The sequence below is a fragment of the Acomys minous genome (genome assembly GCF_964271855.1).
Source record: "Acomys minous genome assembly, chromosome: 20".
NCBI lineage: Eukaryota > Metazoa > Chordata > Mammalia > Rodentia > Muridae > Acomys > Acomys minous.
In genome coordinates, this window is record NC_140502.1 from 13,599,007 (window position 1) to 13,614,564 (window position 15,558).

Consider the following 15,558-nt stretch of genomic DNA (forward strand, 5'->3'; position numbering starts at 1 on the left):
GTGAATATCTAAGTTAAGCAAAGTCATTCAGGATCAGAAGCTCTGACCAGCAAGTCCCACCAAACATACTAGAAAAAAAAAATACAATTAAAAAAAATTTTTATGAGAACTGCTGACACTCAGCAGGGCAATGGCAGTGAAAGCTGGACACCTCATTTAACCTCTGCACTGAAAACTGGCCATTCTCTTTGTAGCTTAGACTCCTTCTATGTCCCCAGATTTTTATGATACTATTATTTTAACAGGGTAATGATTCGTTGATTTATTAAAAGAAAAGCAATTCTAATTTGAATAGTTACTGCAACACTTTACTTTTTTTGGCAGTCTGCACAAGAGTTCTTATTTAACCATCTTCTCATCAGCATTGAATCTTGCTTTTATTTATATTAATTTCTTTTGATTAACATCTGTTTATATAGTATGTGATGATCTCTCATTGCAACTTTGATTTGTTTCCCTCTAGTGCATTACTTTATTTACTATTGATATTCAACCTGATTTTGCACACATCTTGAACAGCTGAATTGTTTATAGGAAATTTAAATTTTCTGTAAACAATTAGGAAGTGTATTCAAGCCGTGAACCCATCTCTCATAAGTTTCATGTTTTAGTTTTTATTTGAATCTGAGTTCAGTTTCTAGTTCCTATCAGTGGCTCACGACCATGTTCAAATCCAACTGTAGCAGATGCCAACACTCTGGCCCATGCTGACGCTCACACACACACATGCAGTCACACCCAGTACACACATAATTTAAAAAACAAATATTAAAAGTAAGTGTGCTTTATATATTCTGAGTATTTAACCACCCTTTCTAAATATTATCTTCAAACATTGTCTGCTATTTCTCTTGATTAACTTTGAATTGTTCCTTCTGAATTTCAGAATTGTCTTAACAATTCTTCCTTTGAAAATGGGCCCCCAAGTCATTGTGCTTTGACAACATCAGTGAAAACAGTAATCATTTTGGGGTCTGCGGGAGACAGCCTTGCACTTTGTATAGCACTGAATTCTCCATAAATGAACTCTGTAGACCAGGTTAGCCTCAAACCCATACTTCTGTCAGTCTTGATTGCCATGTTGAAAGTCATGTGGCCCTTTGCACAGTAAAAACTTTCTCCTTTAGCTAATATATCCAAAACATTCCATTTCAAAAATAGAGAATATTAACTTTAATGAAGAACAAAGCCTTCAACTTTCTTCTTCAATTGGAGAGTCATATAAATACAATAAATTGATAAATATATTATTTTCCCCAACATGATGAAATAATGTAAAAATGATGATGTATTTCTAGGGGCTAATAACCATAATGAATTTATGTCCTCTTTTAATAGAAATGAAAATGTCTTCAGAAAATATAGCAATGGGAATTTTTCTCTTGACCCAGATTACAGTTGGAATGCTTGGCAACTCCTCAATACTGTTTCATTACGTCATTTTGATGTTCACTGGGAAGCGTTTAATGCCCAAAGACCTTATTGTAGAACACTTGACTTTTGCCAACTACTTGTTTATCATCTCAAAAGGCATTCCGCAGACGCTGTCCGATTACGGATTTAAAGGTTTCCTGGATGATTTGGGGTGTAAATTGACAATGTATACGTACCGAATAACAAGAGGGATGTCCCTTTATGCCATGTGCCTACTGAGTTGCTTCCAAGCAATCACAATCAGCTCTAGCAACTCCATGTGGATGAAGCTCAAACACAGAGCCCCCAAGTACATTGGTCCCTCCTGTTCACTCAGCTGGCTGGTGCATCTCTTTTTAAACATCCTGACTCCAGCAAGAGTGTCAGGACCCAGGTACAACAAAAATGTAACTGACAGGATGAGTTACGGGTACTGCTCCTGGTTTGCTTCGGGCAATCTTGCAACTGCACTCTATTTGCTCTTACTGTGTTTCTCTGATGGGCTGTTTTTGGGTCTCATGGCCTACTCAAGTATCTCCATGGTGAGTATGCTCTATAGGCATAAAAGACAAGTCAAGCATATTCACAGTGCCCGGCACTTAGTAAAAGCATCACCCGAAAACAGAGCCACCAAAACTATCCTCGTCTTGGTGTGCACATTTGTCGTCTCTTACTCATTCTCTTCCATTGTGGCCATCTTCACGACCTACTTTAAGTACCCGATGCTATGGGGTGTGAGTGTATTTACATTCCTAGAAATATGTTTTCCCATATTTTGCCCCTTTGTTCTCATCAGTAACATGAAGTTTAGTTCCAACGTGTTTTTGCCGTGCTTTGGTAAGAGATAGCTTCATCAAAGTATGATCTGAGCTTCTCATTTATTATGTGGAGTGATCAGTAGTCGTTTTTTTCATATCATCAAAAAAATTTTACTATCCAATCATGGGTAAATTTCAAGTACTTAAGATTATCACCAAATACAAACTGCTATGTTATATTAGGATATTACAGGTGGACACACACAAAAAAATACATCTGGGACAACAGACCTTAACTTGATGGCTCCAGAAATGATGTGTCTCTCTGTGTGTGTGTGTAAGCCTTAATTATTCTTTTATACGAATGGGCATTTTTCTTGAATATTTGTCTGTGTATCACATGCAAAAAATACCTGCAGATCATAGAACAGGCTTTGTACTTCGTGGGACTGGAATTACTGGTACGTTTGAGCCACCACTGAGTAAAGGAAATCAAACCTTGGACCTCTCAAAAAAAGCAGTCAGTGCTTTTAACCACCAAGCCATTTCTTCAGCCTTGAAAATTTGACATTTAAAACTTTTAATTTTGTGTATGTGCCTAGGTGTTTGTATTTTCACAACATGCATCCCTGCCGACTACAGAGGCAAGGATACTGTGTTAGAACCTCTTGCTTAAGTTACAGGCAACGGCGCGCTACTTGATGACCGTTGTCGGAAACTGAACCCAATTCCTTTTAAAGATCGCTACAAGATTTTATAGACTGAGCCAGATTTCAGGACCAGATATCTTTTTTTATTGCTTCTCATATGCAGACACTAAAATTCTCCACGTGTCATCCCTGGGATGACAACTGATGGAAACAGAGGGAAGAGTGGAAATACTGATGGGAACAGAGTGAATGTTAATAAAATTATTCAGCCTCATAAAGGAATATATTCCATTTTTTCTCATGTGAAATCAAGGAACAAAGTGGAAACAGAGAAAAATATAGACTACTGACAAGTTGAAAAGATCAAGAGAGTAAGAGAGAGGGGAAAAATGAGATCATGAAGGGTAAATATCACACAAGCTCATGATGTACACATATGAATGTGTTAGAATATAATGCCTTACCATGTGCAATTAATATACGCTTTAGAAATGGAAGGAAAATATAACTGTCCCCACAGCCCTGTGCTCAGTTTGGTCCATTTTACTCATGTGATTATTTCCATGACTCAAGCTCCAACATAATAGGTGCTGTAATATCCATCTTCTAGAAATGTCATCAAATTGTTTTTTTTTAAGAGACAACCAGGGAGCTAAGGAGCAGTGACAGAACACAAACAAGAGCCAAGGCAACATGGCCCCACCAGAACCCATCTATCATCCCACAACAGGCCAATAGCTCAGCATAGCTGGGAATGGTCTTAAATCCCATCTTATGAAGGTGATACAGGATTTAAAAAAGAAATGAATACATTCCTTTAAAATACAGAAAAACAAAAACCCACATGAAACAGGAGTAGGAAAGGAATAAAACTGGTCAAGACCAGACAATGGAAGGAAGAGCAATAAAGAAAACACAAACTGAAGGAATCCTGGAAATGAAAAATCTAGGGAAGAAAACAAGAGCTACAAACAATGTTAGCATCAGCAGCAGAGTTGAAGAGATAAAAGAAAGAATCTCAGGGACAGAAGACATGGTAGGAGAAGTTGAAATGTCAGTCAAAATATTGTTTTAGTCTAAAAAATTCCTGACATAAACATCCAGGAGTTTGTTTCATTTGTATTTCCCATCTCACAAAACACAACGATTTCCATATTTGTGTTTACATGAAACTGAACATTTTAAAAATCTAGTGTGATTTAATCCTCACTAGAATTGATTATCAATAATCAATTGATTAATGCATTATCTCTGAGCTTCCTCTGAACATTACAGAAATTATCATTGGGTCATCAAGCTCTAAATAACTGAGGATTTGTTTTCTAATTCTGCTGTTTCTTCGGGTCAGTAGTTTGCTTTGTCTTATTACAGAACCTTATTTTCATAAAGTATAGTTTGGATGTTAATTTACTCTGGAGAAGAAAAGTTGTTAAAATGTTACAATTATTCATGGCATTCATTTTTCACTGGAACTCTTTGGGGTTTTGTTGTTGTTTCTAACATGACTGCACCACTTAAAGAGATAATGTTGCTACCTAGATATAAATACTTTAGGTTTGACAATTCCACTGAAATTACTTGCTGTCATTCTGCTTCTGTTAGGGAATGTGTGGTCAGGCCTGTGTGACGTATAATGTAAACAGTGATAGCTATAAAGATCCTAGGGCAATGGATTTGTAAGGCTAGCATTTTGCCACTGGGTGTCCCCACTCAGAAAGCAGTAATATTTATCAAGGGAATCTGAGTAAAATTAGATGGGAAATCTGTTTAGTAACTTTGGCAATTTTATTTTTATTTTTTTCCTTTATTAATTTATTCTTGTTACATCTCAATGGCTATCTCATCCCTTGTATCCTCCCATTCTTCCCTCCCTCCCATTTTCCCCTTATTCCCCTCCCCTATGACTGTTCCTGAGGGGGATTACCTCCCCCTGTATATGCTCATAGGATATCAAGTCTCTTCTTGGTAACCTGCTGTCCTTCCTCTGAGTGTCACCAGGTCTCCCCCTCCAGGGGACATGGTCAAAGGTGAGGCACCAGAGTATGTGAGATGGTAATACCCCACTCTCCACTCTACTGTGGAGAATGTTCTGTCCATTGTCTAGATCTGGGTAGGGGTTTAAGGTTTACCGCCTGTATTGTCCTTGGCTGGTGCCTTAGTTTGAGCGGGACCCCTGGGCCCAAATCTGCCTATCATAATGTTCCACTTGTAGGTTTCTAGGACCCTCTGGATCCTTCTACTTTGCCATTCTCCCATGCTTCTCTCAACTAGAGTCCCAATAGAATGTCCTCCCCTCTGTCTCAGTTTCCTGGTAAATGAAGGCTTTCATGGGAGATGCCCCTTGGGCTAATATGCAGATATAAGTGAGTATATACCTTTTGAGTCTTTCTGCTTCTGGGTTAGAAAATTTGCTCAACCATGTTCATAGCAGCCTTATTCATAATAGCCAGAACATGGAAACAGCCTAAGTGTCCACCAGTAGAAGAATGGATAAAGAAACTGTGGTACATATACAGTATGGAATACTACTCAGCTATTAAAAACAAGGAATTCCCGAAATTTGTGGATAAATGGATTGAGCTAGAACTTTGGCAATTTTATGATGTTGAAATTACCTCAAAGCAAAACACTTTTTAAAAAATTGAACTTGGGGCTGGAGAGATGGCTCAGTGGTTAAGAGCACTGTCTGTTGTTCCAAAGAACTGGGATTCAATTCCCAGCACCCACATGGCAGCTCACAACCATCTGTAACTCCACTTCCAAGACACCTGACACCTACACACCAACGCACATAAAATAAAACTAAGCAAAACATTTTTAAAAAATTGAACTATTAGCAGACATGCTAAAATTTCTTACCATTGGCTTCATAGAATTCTGAAGTACTGTTACAAAGTAATGGACATATTTTCAAATGTGGGGTTGGACTAAAACATTGCCAGGAAACACACACACACACACACACACACACACACACACACACACACACACACACACTACCACCACCATCAACATAAAAGGAACTAACAGTCATTGGTCACTAATATATCTCCATATCAACTGATTCAATTTCCCAATTAAAAAAAAAAGATACAGGCTAACAGAATAGATGTGAAGACAGGATCTGTAATTCTGATCTGTAATTCTGCTGCATACGGAAACCACATCTCATCCTCAAACTATTCCATAAAATAAGAACTGACAGAACATTACCAAGTTCAATCTATGAGGCCACAGTCACCTTGATACCCAAATCACTCAAAGATCTAACAAAGAAAGATGATCTCTGACCAATTTCCCTCATGAACATTGATGCAAAAGTCCTCAGTAACATACTCAAAACCAAATTCAAGAACATATCAAAAACTTCTTCCCCTATGGTCAAGCAGGTTTCAAACCAGGGATGCATGTGTTTTTCAATATACAAAAATCCATCAATGTAATCCACTGTATAAATAAACTAAAGAAAACAAAACACATAATCATCTCATTAGATGTTAAAAAGGCTTTGAAAAAAATCTAAAACCCTTTCATGTTAAACGTCTTGGAGTAGCCAGGCACAGTGGTACATGCCTATAATCTCTGCAGTTGCAGAGGCAGAGGCAGGAAGATCGCTGTGAATTTGAGGCCAGCCTGGTCTACAAAGTGAGTTCAGGACAGCCAAGGCTACACGGAGAAACCTTGCCTCAAAAATCCAACCCTCCCCTGCCACACAAACACAAAAAGGTTTGGAGGAGTCAGGAATACAAGGCACATAACTAAACACATTAAAGACAATATACAGCAACGCTATTTCGAAGATAAAATTAAATGGAGAGAAACTCAAAGCAGTTCCACTAAAATACAGGACAAGACATGGCTGCACACTTTGTCCATATATGTTGATATAGTTCTTGAAGTCCTAGCTATAACAATTAAGACAAGTAAAGGAGATCAAGGGGATACAAACTGGAAAGGGAGGAGTCAAAGTATCAATATTCAGAGATGGTATGATGGTGTACATAAGTGACCCCAAAGTTCTACCAAATATCTCCTACAGGTGATAAAAACCTTCAACCTAGTACACCCTTCACAATAACCAAAGGTAATATAAAATAATTGGGTGTAACTCGAACGAAGCAAGGAACTTCCAGTCTCTGAAGGAAGACATGAAGTATGACAGGAACTTCCAGTCTCTGAAGGAAGAAATTGAAGAAGGTACCAGAAGATGGAAAGATAATGTATACATGTGAAGGGGAGCAGAGTCAGAGATTAGGAGTAGGGAAGGTAAGCAAGGGAATGCCAGGTGAGATAATGGAAGTTGGAGGTGAGGGGCATCTCTGGGATGTGCCAATGACCTGGGATAAGAGATACTCTGGGAAGTCTATGGGGGTTCTCCCTAGCAACGATTCCTAGAAGGAAAGAGCATGGACCCTGCAGTGCCCATCTCCTGTTCTAGGCAGAACTTCCAGTGGTGACATCAGGATACCAACTCACACATAAAATCTTTGACCAAAAATATGTCCTGTCTACAAATGTACAAGGATAAAGATGGAGCAAAGATCTAGAGAATGGTCAATCACAGACTGGCCCTACTTGGGACCCATCCCATGAGAAAGAACCAGTCCTTGACCCCATTAGTGTTACTATGCTATGCTTGTAGACTTGAGCCTAGCAAAACTCCTCTGAGAGGCTTCACGCAGAAGACACATAGCCAAATGTTAGACAGAGACCACGGAGTTCTATGGAAAAAGCTTTGTGAGAGACTGATGAAGCAGGAGGGGTCCAGGACTGCACAAGACCCTCAAATCTCACTAACTTGGGCCCATGTGTGCCCATAGAGACTGAACCACCAATCAAAGAGCATACATGTACTTTCCATAGGCCCTTACACATATGTAGCCGATGTGCAGCTTGGTCTACACGTGGGTCTCCCAACAACTGGAGAGTGGGCTTTCTTTGACACTGATGTCTCCATATGAATTCTTTTCCCCTAACTGGGCTGCCATGTCTTGCCTCAGTGGGAGAGGATATGCCTAATCGCATAGGGGCTTTGTGTGCTAGGGCTGGTTGGTACTCACACTGTACCTCTGCCTTCTCTGAGAAGGGAAAGGGAGAATAGGGAGAAGGGTGTGTAAGAGGGAAGCAATTGGGAAGAAAGAAGGGAGCCTTGGATCAGGATGTAAAGTTGATAGATAAGTAAATTAATGGAAAAAAGGACTCCAATAACCATAATCAATTTTTAAGTCTACAGTCTAATACATGTATGTGTATGCACTACCATCTATTTACACAGAAGTTCAAAACAAAATAAATCCAAATATGAGGCCACACATTTACGTATCCAAATAAATTACTTTATAAGCATGGGTTGGATAACAGTATAGTTCAAATGGAATGAATAACAACAGCACAGTAAAAGTTAATCTATCTTTTAGGATATGTGGCACATGTATACACAAGAGTGACAAAACCATAAGAATTTCCTTGATGAATTAGGACAGATGTAATTACATTGCATCACCCTTTAAGGTCTAGGTTTTCATAATTCTCAGGCATTGACATAATGGACCAGGCAGTGAAAATTTTCAGACACCTGATTCACACATTTCTAGATGTTAATGTTCAAACCACTTATTAGAGTTTTAGGATTTGTTTAAATATTTGTTTATTTGTTTTTTGCTTTGGTCAGGTTTTTTTTTTCATTTGAATTATGCTTTCCTTATTCAGCCCTGGTTAGCCAGAAACTCAGGGATGTCATGTTTCCTCTTCTTGTCAGATGCTGGATTAAAAGTGTCTGCTACCACGCCCTGATGGTTGAGATTTTTTCCTCTATAAACAAGTTCTTTTTCTTTAACTGAAGCACTCACCTGTACACTTTATTTATTTGTTTGTTTATTTATTTATTTATTTTTGTTTTTTCGAGACAGGGTTTCTCTGTGTGTCCTTGGCTGCCCTAGACTCACTTTGTAGACCAGGCTGGTCTCAAACCCACAGCGATCCGCCTGCCTCTGCCTCCTGCGTGCTGAGATTAAAGGCATGCGCCATCATGCCCGGCTTAAACAAGTTCTTATTTTGCACCTTGTTTCTTCCACATTTTCACTTCTCTGATTTTTGTATCAAATTGAGAATTTCATGGCTGAAACCAATTACAAGTAAACTGCTTCCATAGTGTCCAGTCATGTTCATAAGATCAGAGGCAGGGTACAGTTTGTGGGGACAAATGTACATGTTGGACTTGTTTCAGAAATGTGGCAGTTCTGTTAACAACTCTATGATAAATAAACAGCAACCCACATTTAAGGCTATGGCATTATGGGTATCTTTTCAAGGGTGGCACTCTAGTCTTGTATTCACGGTGAGGGAAAAAGAATTATAGGCATTGGATATGAAGACCTGTTACACAGAAGGGTAAATTAACAGTTGAAGAGGAAGAGTTCAATGAGAGAGCAATAACTGGAGGTTGAGGTGGGGTGGGAAAGCCTTAGCTACCTGAGAATGAAAATAGAAGACATCTTGAGGTTCCAGGACACTAAGTAACATTTCCCAACCTGAGGGCAGGGCAGTAAAATGGCGGCTGCCGCAGGAATTAAAGTAGAGATCCTGAGGATTCCAGACAGAACATAGCAATTGCAGATCAGAAGCTGGATGCGAAAGGAGAAGATTCCTCTAGAGTTCTCTATCCATGAGAGAGAGAGAGAGAGAGAGAGAGAGAGAGAGAGAGAGAGAGAGAGAGAGAGAGAGAGAGAGAGAGAGAGAAGTGAAGGGTCCTGGGCACAAAATAACAGCTAGAGATCCTATGGACAGCTGAAGGAGTGAAAACATAGAAGGACAGCTTGATGAGAAATGCAAAAATATCAGAAACAGATTTTTTTGGTTTAAAAAGAAATGAAATTTATTAGAACAGACAAACAGCTCCCATTCAGGATATGAGAGATACTCCAGGAAAGGGAGAATTCCAGGGCATTCTGGCTCAGACATTTTATAGGTTCCTTTGGTCCCTTCACCCCTAAAGACACCCATCTTTTCTTGATTTTTTGCTCCCCAGCCTTGGTCTATTTTTCCCCAAAACAACAAGGAACAACAAGCAGGTTTTCTTAAAGGGACTCTTCTTGTTTTCCATAATGGCGTAACTTCATATAAACCTCCTGTAATCTATTGACCAGGTGAAGAAAACATTGTGGCCAGAGCTCACAGGAACCTAACATTGTGTTTCCCTAGGGGAACTGCCTCAACACTTGCAAGAAAAAGTATCAGTAGTGACTTTATAGAACAGAAGTTGTGAGTTTCATCTTTAGAGATGAGAGAGAAAACAGATGAGTTAAGCCATAGTCCAGTGATCATGTGAAGTGGGTTCAGAGTAGGGTTTTTTTTGTTGTTGTTGTTTTTTGTTTTTTTGTTTTTGTCATGCACAGATTCATTGACAGTGTACGTCTGGCTTTGTTTAAAGGTCTGACACACTGAGAAAGAGTGGGATATCCTCTTTTCTGAGGCCATGTCCTTAAAGAAGTCTACAAGCTTCTGGAATGCCAGCCATCAACAACTCCAACGCAAGAGCGTGCAAGGCCACCCATGCAGATCCATGAGGCTATGACTTTGGCAACAGCTGAAAGAGGAAATTGGACAGCAGAGTGGGGTCATGTGTGTATTCCATCTAGGATGCAGTTTAATAAACTGTCTTCTTTTTTATAGCACATAAAACACAGTAGAGGTTTCAATACTCCCTGGAACTCTATTGAAGTTAATGAGACTATTGTTGGCCTGAGAATTTTGATGGACTCCCTTCTCTTTATCCAGCAAGAGTGCTATCATGAGTCTGAATGGGGAGATTTTCCTTATAGAGTTCCTCAGGAAGCCAGAGGAGCAAGTCAAGGCAACTTTTGGTCCCAGGACTGAGTCTGAGGCAATTTTTGGAAGATGTCCCTGTTGATGAGCCAGAGTTTTTTTTCCATCCCGTAACAGCCTATTACTGAGGCTGGGCCTTTTTGTCGGTGTCATGAGGCAATCTCCACATGTGAGGTATACCAAGGACCATTCAAAGGTAAGGAATGTCCCAGAACCTTCCAATGTTCTGGTAGCCTTTCTGTCATCCAGAAAAGACATGGAAAAGAGAGGTCATTTTTTTGGTACCAAGTGTCGCAACAGCTCCTATCAAGTCTGAGACCTCCAGGTTCATGAGGTCATGCTAAAGCCAGAGAAACCTTTCTCATGGAGCACATGGGAAAAGTCCTTCAGCAACAAGACCCGCCCACAGACTCATGAGAGAATTCACATGGGAGAGAAGACCTATGCCTGCTGCATGTGCGATGATAGTCTTTGCCAGTCATCCCCATACCACTGTTGCCTGAGGCATTATCATAAATCAGAATGAACCATGTACCTTTGCTCACCAGAGGCGAGCAGGGATTCTGCCTCTGTCTCATCTGCATATGATGTAGCTTTTAAATAGCACTTAGTGAGAGGAGATGTGTCATTTAACATCCAGATTGTTTCTTCTACCTAATTGTTCCATCCCCCTCGCATGTGTGACGGTCGAGCAGATGAGTAATTTATCATTTTGTCTTTAGAAGTTGTCCAAATCCCTAAATATTGGCTGGTGTTTTCTTTCTGATCAGTAAATAAATGATGGTGATCCCGTGTTTCTCCTAAGTGTTATATTTAATGTATATTTGTGTGCGTTGTGTGTTATGGATGCTTCTGTGTAGGGTTGTAGAGTTGTGTAGGGTTCTGCGTTGGTCCTTACCTTCCACCATACTTGAGACAGAGCCTATCTTGCTCCAAATTTGTACCAAAGCCACGGTGGCCCCAAAGCTCTTAAATTCTCTTCTCTTCATTCTCCATACATGTAAACAATCTGATATGACAATCTGATATGACAATCTGATATGGCTTTGCTAGAAAATCTGACATTTCCAAAATTCTCCATAGGTTTATGACTGAGTATGTTTTATATGCACATCTGCTCCTGGATGTTCTTTACTTAGAAATAAGATAATCAAAAGAAAGTAAACTTACAAAGTTAGTTAAACAATACCTAGCAGTAAGGTAAAGAATTTGGCAGCAGATCAAATTAAAAGTCTCTTTTTTTTTTTTGTACTGATGGACAAAGGATGGTGTGGATAAATGGTAAAAGAATAAAATAATATTAACACCTCTCTTTCTTAGAAAACATTAACTCATACAAGGCCACTATGGGGCCGTATGACTAAGGAACAAAGAATACCAAGGCTAGATATAGAAATAAAGTTTACAAATATATAAAATAGAAACACTGTATTATGGCAGAAACTGAAGAATAACTGCAGCAACTTTGGTCTGAAGGTTTTTCTTGGGCTTAGTGACAGTTTGCACTCTGACTATTAAAAGTTGTTAATACACTGTTTGGTACATAACAGGCCGGCTTGGGGATTTTCTTTTTGTTTAGGGCCCTTGAAACTGCAAGAGTTAACCAGCCTGAGAGCGAGCTGTCATGTTTTGACAAAATATGCCCTTGAAACTTCAATATTGTTAAAAGGTGGGTTATGGGGTTGATGAGGAAAATGATTACAAAAGATAATTCTGCTGTGTCCCAGTTTGTCAGTGATGACTAAACTTATGACCAAGCAGAAGTTAGAAGCTGTGTTTGGACACAAAAAGGATATGATCCATGTTTTGGAACAACATCCATTTATCTAGACCTAAAAACATCTTAACCCCTAAACAACCAAGCTTCATTATAAAACTAAACTATCTGACCTTCAACCCCCATCAGAGGCTTGAGAAGGAATAAAATTGATTACCTGAGTATATCAGGAGTACAGTTTCATAGCTTTCCAAATGAGAAGATGACAGACACAGTTTGTTACTGGAATAGTCACCCAAAACTCTCTATAACATTGGACCATCATCTTCAGCCTTCTGGCCCAATATATATAACAAACATATGTGTGAGGCAGGAACTATTGAGGACTTGCTTACCCTGTCGTGACAGAGTTTGGCCATCAATTCTGCCTGCATCCAAGCTTTCCCACTTTTAGGCAGAATTCCATATGAAGCCAAAACAAGAACATTTTGCTGAGTGGTTGGTTTGCCACATTTGAAGCCATCTCTATAAGGAGGTTCTTTGACACTTATCATCCTCTTTGAGGTAGGCTGGGTGTTTCTAGGAGTTAACCTATCTCATTGTCAGTGAATCCTTAAAATAACAGAAACATTTTTAAATGCCATATTCTGTATGTCTCTAAGGTTTTTGAAGACCTTGTCTAAGTATTTTACCTTATCTTTCTGTAGAATCATATCTATCTGTTGCACCTAAGATGTATATTTTTGTGATAAAAATAGACTAGTAATTGATACGACCATGATTCGATCAACTAACAATTAACTTGTATAACTTATTTATCCTAAACAGCATGCAATAGCACTTTCAAGTGGAGGTAAACCTTGTATTATAATTGACTTATATGGAAACAATGCCTCATATTAGAGTAGAAATATATATCTAATGTGTGTGAAGAATTATCTTACATTTGACTCCTATACCACTGTTTCTAAAATTAAACTTATTTTGTATCTATATACAAAAATCTATACCAATTAATTAAAAATAAGTTTGTGAGTGACAATTGAGGCATTAAGTTTAGGAGTAGATTCACTAATCTGCTTTTTATTCTATCTTCCCTATATATTTCTATATCCCCTTCTTCTTTCTTTTCAACCCCTGTCCCCAAACCTAAGAACGGGAGATAGAGGAACCCATTCTTAGTATGGCATGAATCAAGATTTATAGATGTCTTTTTTTCCCAGCTCATACGAAGAGCAGAAAACCAGCCTTAATTGCTCTATGCATCATGCACACATTATACATTGATAATTTTAGGACTGTGTAATGCTTGTGTGAGATTACACGCTTTCAGGAAAAAAACTGGACATTGACACTGGATCAAGCCTGACAGGATTCATTCCTCTCTGCATGCTGGACACTGGCATCCTGCATCCTTCATGTTCCAGCACCAAGTGCTTCACTTGCTTGTTTAACCATTTTTCCCCTCCATTTTATTTGGGCCCCTACAAAAGTATTATTTATCCCAAATCATCCAAAAGAAACCTTAAGAGAATGATGCCCCATTTCCTTTCAGAGGAGGGAGGGTTGGGTAGGGTTTTCATTACTCTCTTGGGCTGTAGAGGGTTATTTTCAATGAGAGTTGGTTATAAGTTATTATTGGTCTTATTTAGAGAGAAAACAATGTTGGACTCAGGGATGTCTCTCTTTTCCTTTATCTCTTATTCTTAGGATCAATTGTATCTCCTGCAATTTACATGCAGGAAGAAAACAGTGACAGTCGTTGGAATAATGGTTATTTATTTCCATAAAACCAAATATTTTCATATTAATCTTCTTTCTGACAAATTATGCTTTAGTTTATTTAAATCTTGAATGTTATCAGCAAGAATGAATATAAAGACAGCCAAATTATGACATTATTACACTGAAGTTTCAATCGTTGGTATATATTGTGGGTAATCCATCCCCACAGTTTGGCTTTCTAACCATATCATGTGGCATTTTTTTTTATTCTCCAAAAAGAATTGGAACTTGAGCTTCCAAAACTCAAAATTTTCACTGTTGTGTTCTTAGAAGAATTTATATTTCAGCTTTGATAATCACTGAGCTTCCAGCCTTTTGGGGGTGATTTTGTCATTTAGGGTTCTGTCCTTTATGCTGGGATTGAGCAGGTTTTGATAACAGATGGAATTAAGATCTCAGTTTATGACTTTCAGTGGCGAAACTTAAGCTAAGAATTAGAGTGCCTGTAAAAAGCAAGGAAGTTGTGGTGGCACATACCTTCAGTCCCAGCATGCAGTCTTTGAGATAGTCATAGATGAAGACCAATAGGACATGGGTTTGAGCCAGTAGAAAGTTTGTGTCAACTGGCAAGGTGGGTGTTGGGGATCCAAGGGTATCTCTTGGGCTTTCTAAGGGTGAGCTATTAAGTACAAAAATCCATGTTCTGTGTTGACATAATTCAATATGCAAGAACTGTTAGCCAGAAGTAGAAGTAAAGATGCTAAAAATCAAGCCTAGTGCATTGTGAAAGTTTCCCAGAGCTATATGGACTTTGATGGATTAGACTTTGGTGTTAGTTTTGGCAAAACTTACTGAGTTTTACAGCATGAGTGGTACTTCTATCACGGAGTCAATTGTGTGCTAATTATGAAGGCCTACTGAGGTCAGGGGACCCATTACACTCTCCCTAGTCTTAATGAATGAGTCTAATTAAGCATTTATCCTGTTTAAGTTTAAGATGTGCAGCCTTACTGACAACTGAATCAGAATGTTAACTAAAGATACACAACCAGTCTTGACAGCAGAGTAGTCAGCCAGGGGGGACCAAGAGAACACAGACTGGCAGCAATTATTTCCCCACCACGACAAGGTTTTTCCCTAATTACCCCTGATCAATTAGCATAGAAACAGCAGGCTTTCCCCCAAAGCCATACATAGTTTCTTTTATCCCATAAGAAATCTAAGCCTCTCCCAGTTATGTAGTACCACCTGTGCAAGGGAATCTAACCATTGTTGTGATTCAGGAACTGAAACTTTTAATATCTTTACTTCTGATCCACGTATCTGCTTAGTCTGAAAAGGATTGGAAGAGGCATCCTTAGTCAAGCCATGGGTACATACCAACCTAGTAGTCTCAGAGGCCCAATAATATTGTTGTTACCCACATGAGTTAACCCATAAGACAGAATAGCAGACATAAGAAAAAATGGGA

At 38.9% G+C, this 15,558-nt stretch overlaps 1 protein-coding gene across 1 annotated transcript; it reads left to right on the forward strand.

The window, feature by feature from the left end:
- Positions 1–1,321: 1,321 nt before the first annotated feature.
- On the forward strand, positions 1,322–2,261 carry LOC311591689 (vomeronasal type-1 receptor 4-like; the record flags this gene model as incomplete). The annotated part of the gene is made up of 1 exon (XM_084771597.1): positions 1,322–2,261. The coding sequence occupies exon 1, from the start codon at positions 1,341–1,343 to the stop codon at positions 2,259–2,261; it is 921 nt and encodes a 306-aa protein (XP_084627723.1). The 5' UTR covers positions 1,322–1,340.
- Between the last annotated feature and the right edge of the window lie 13,297 nt (positions 2,262–15,558).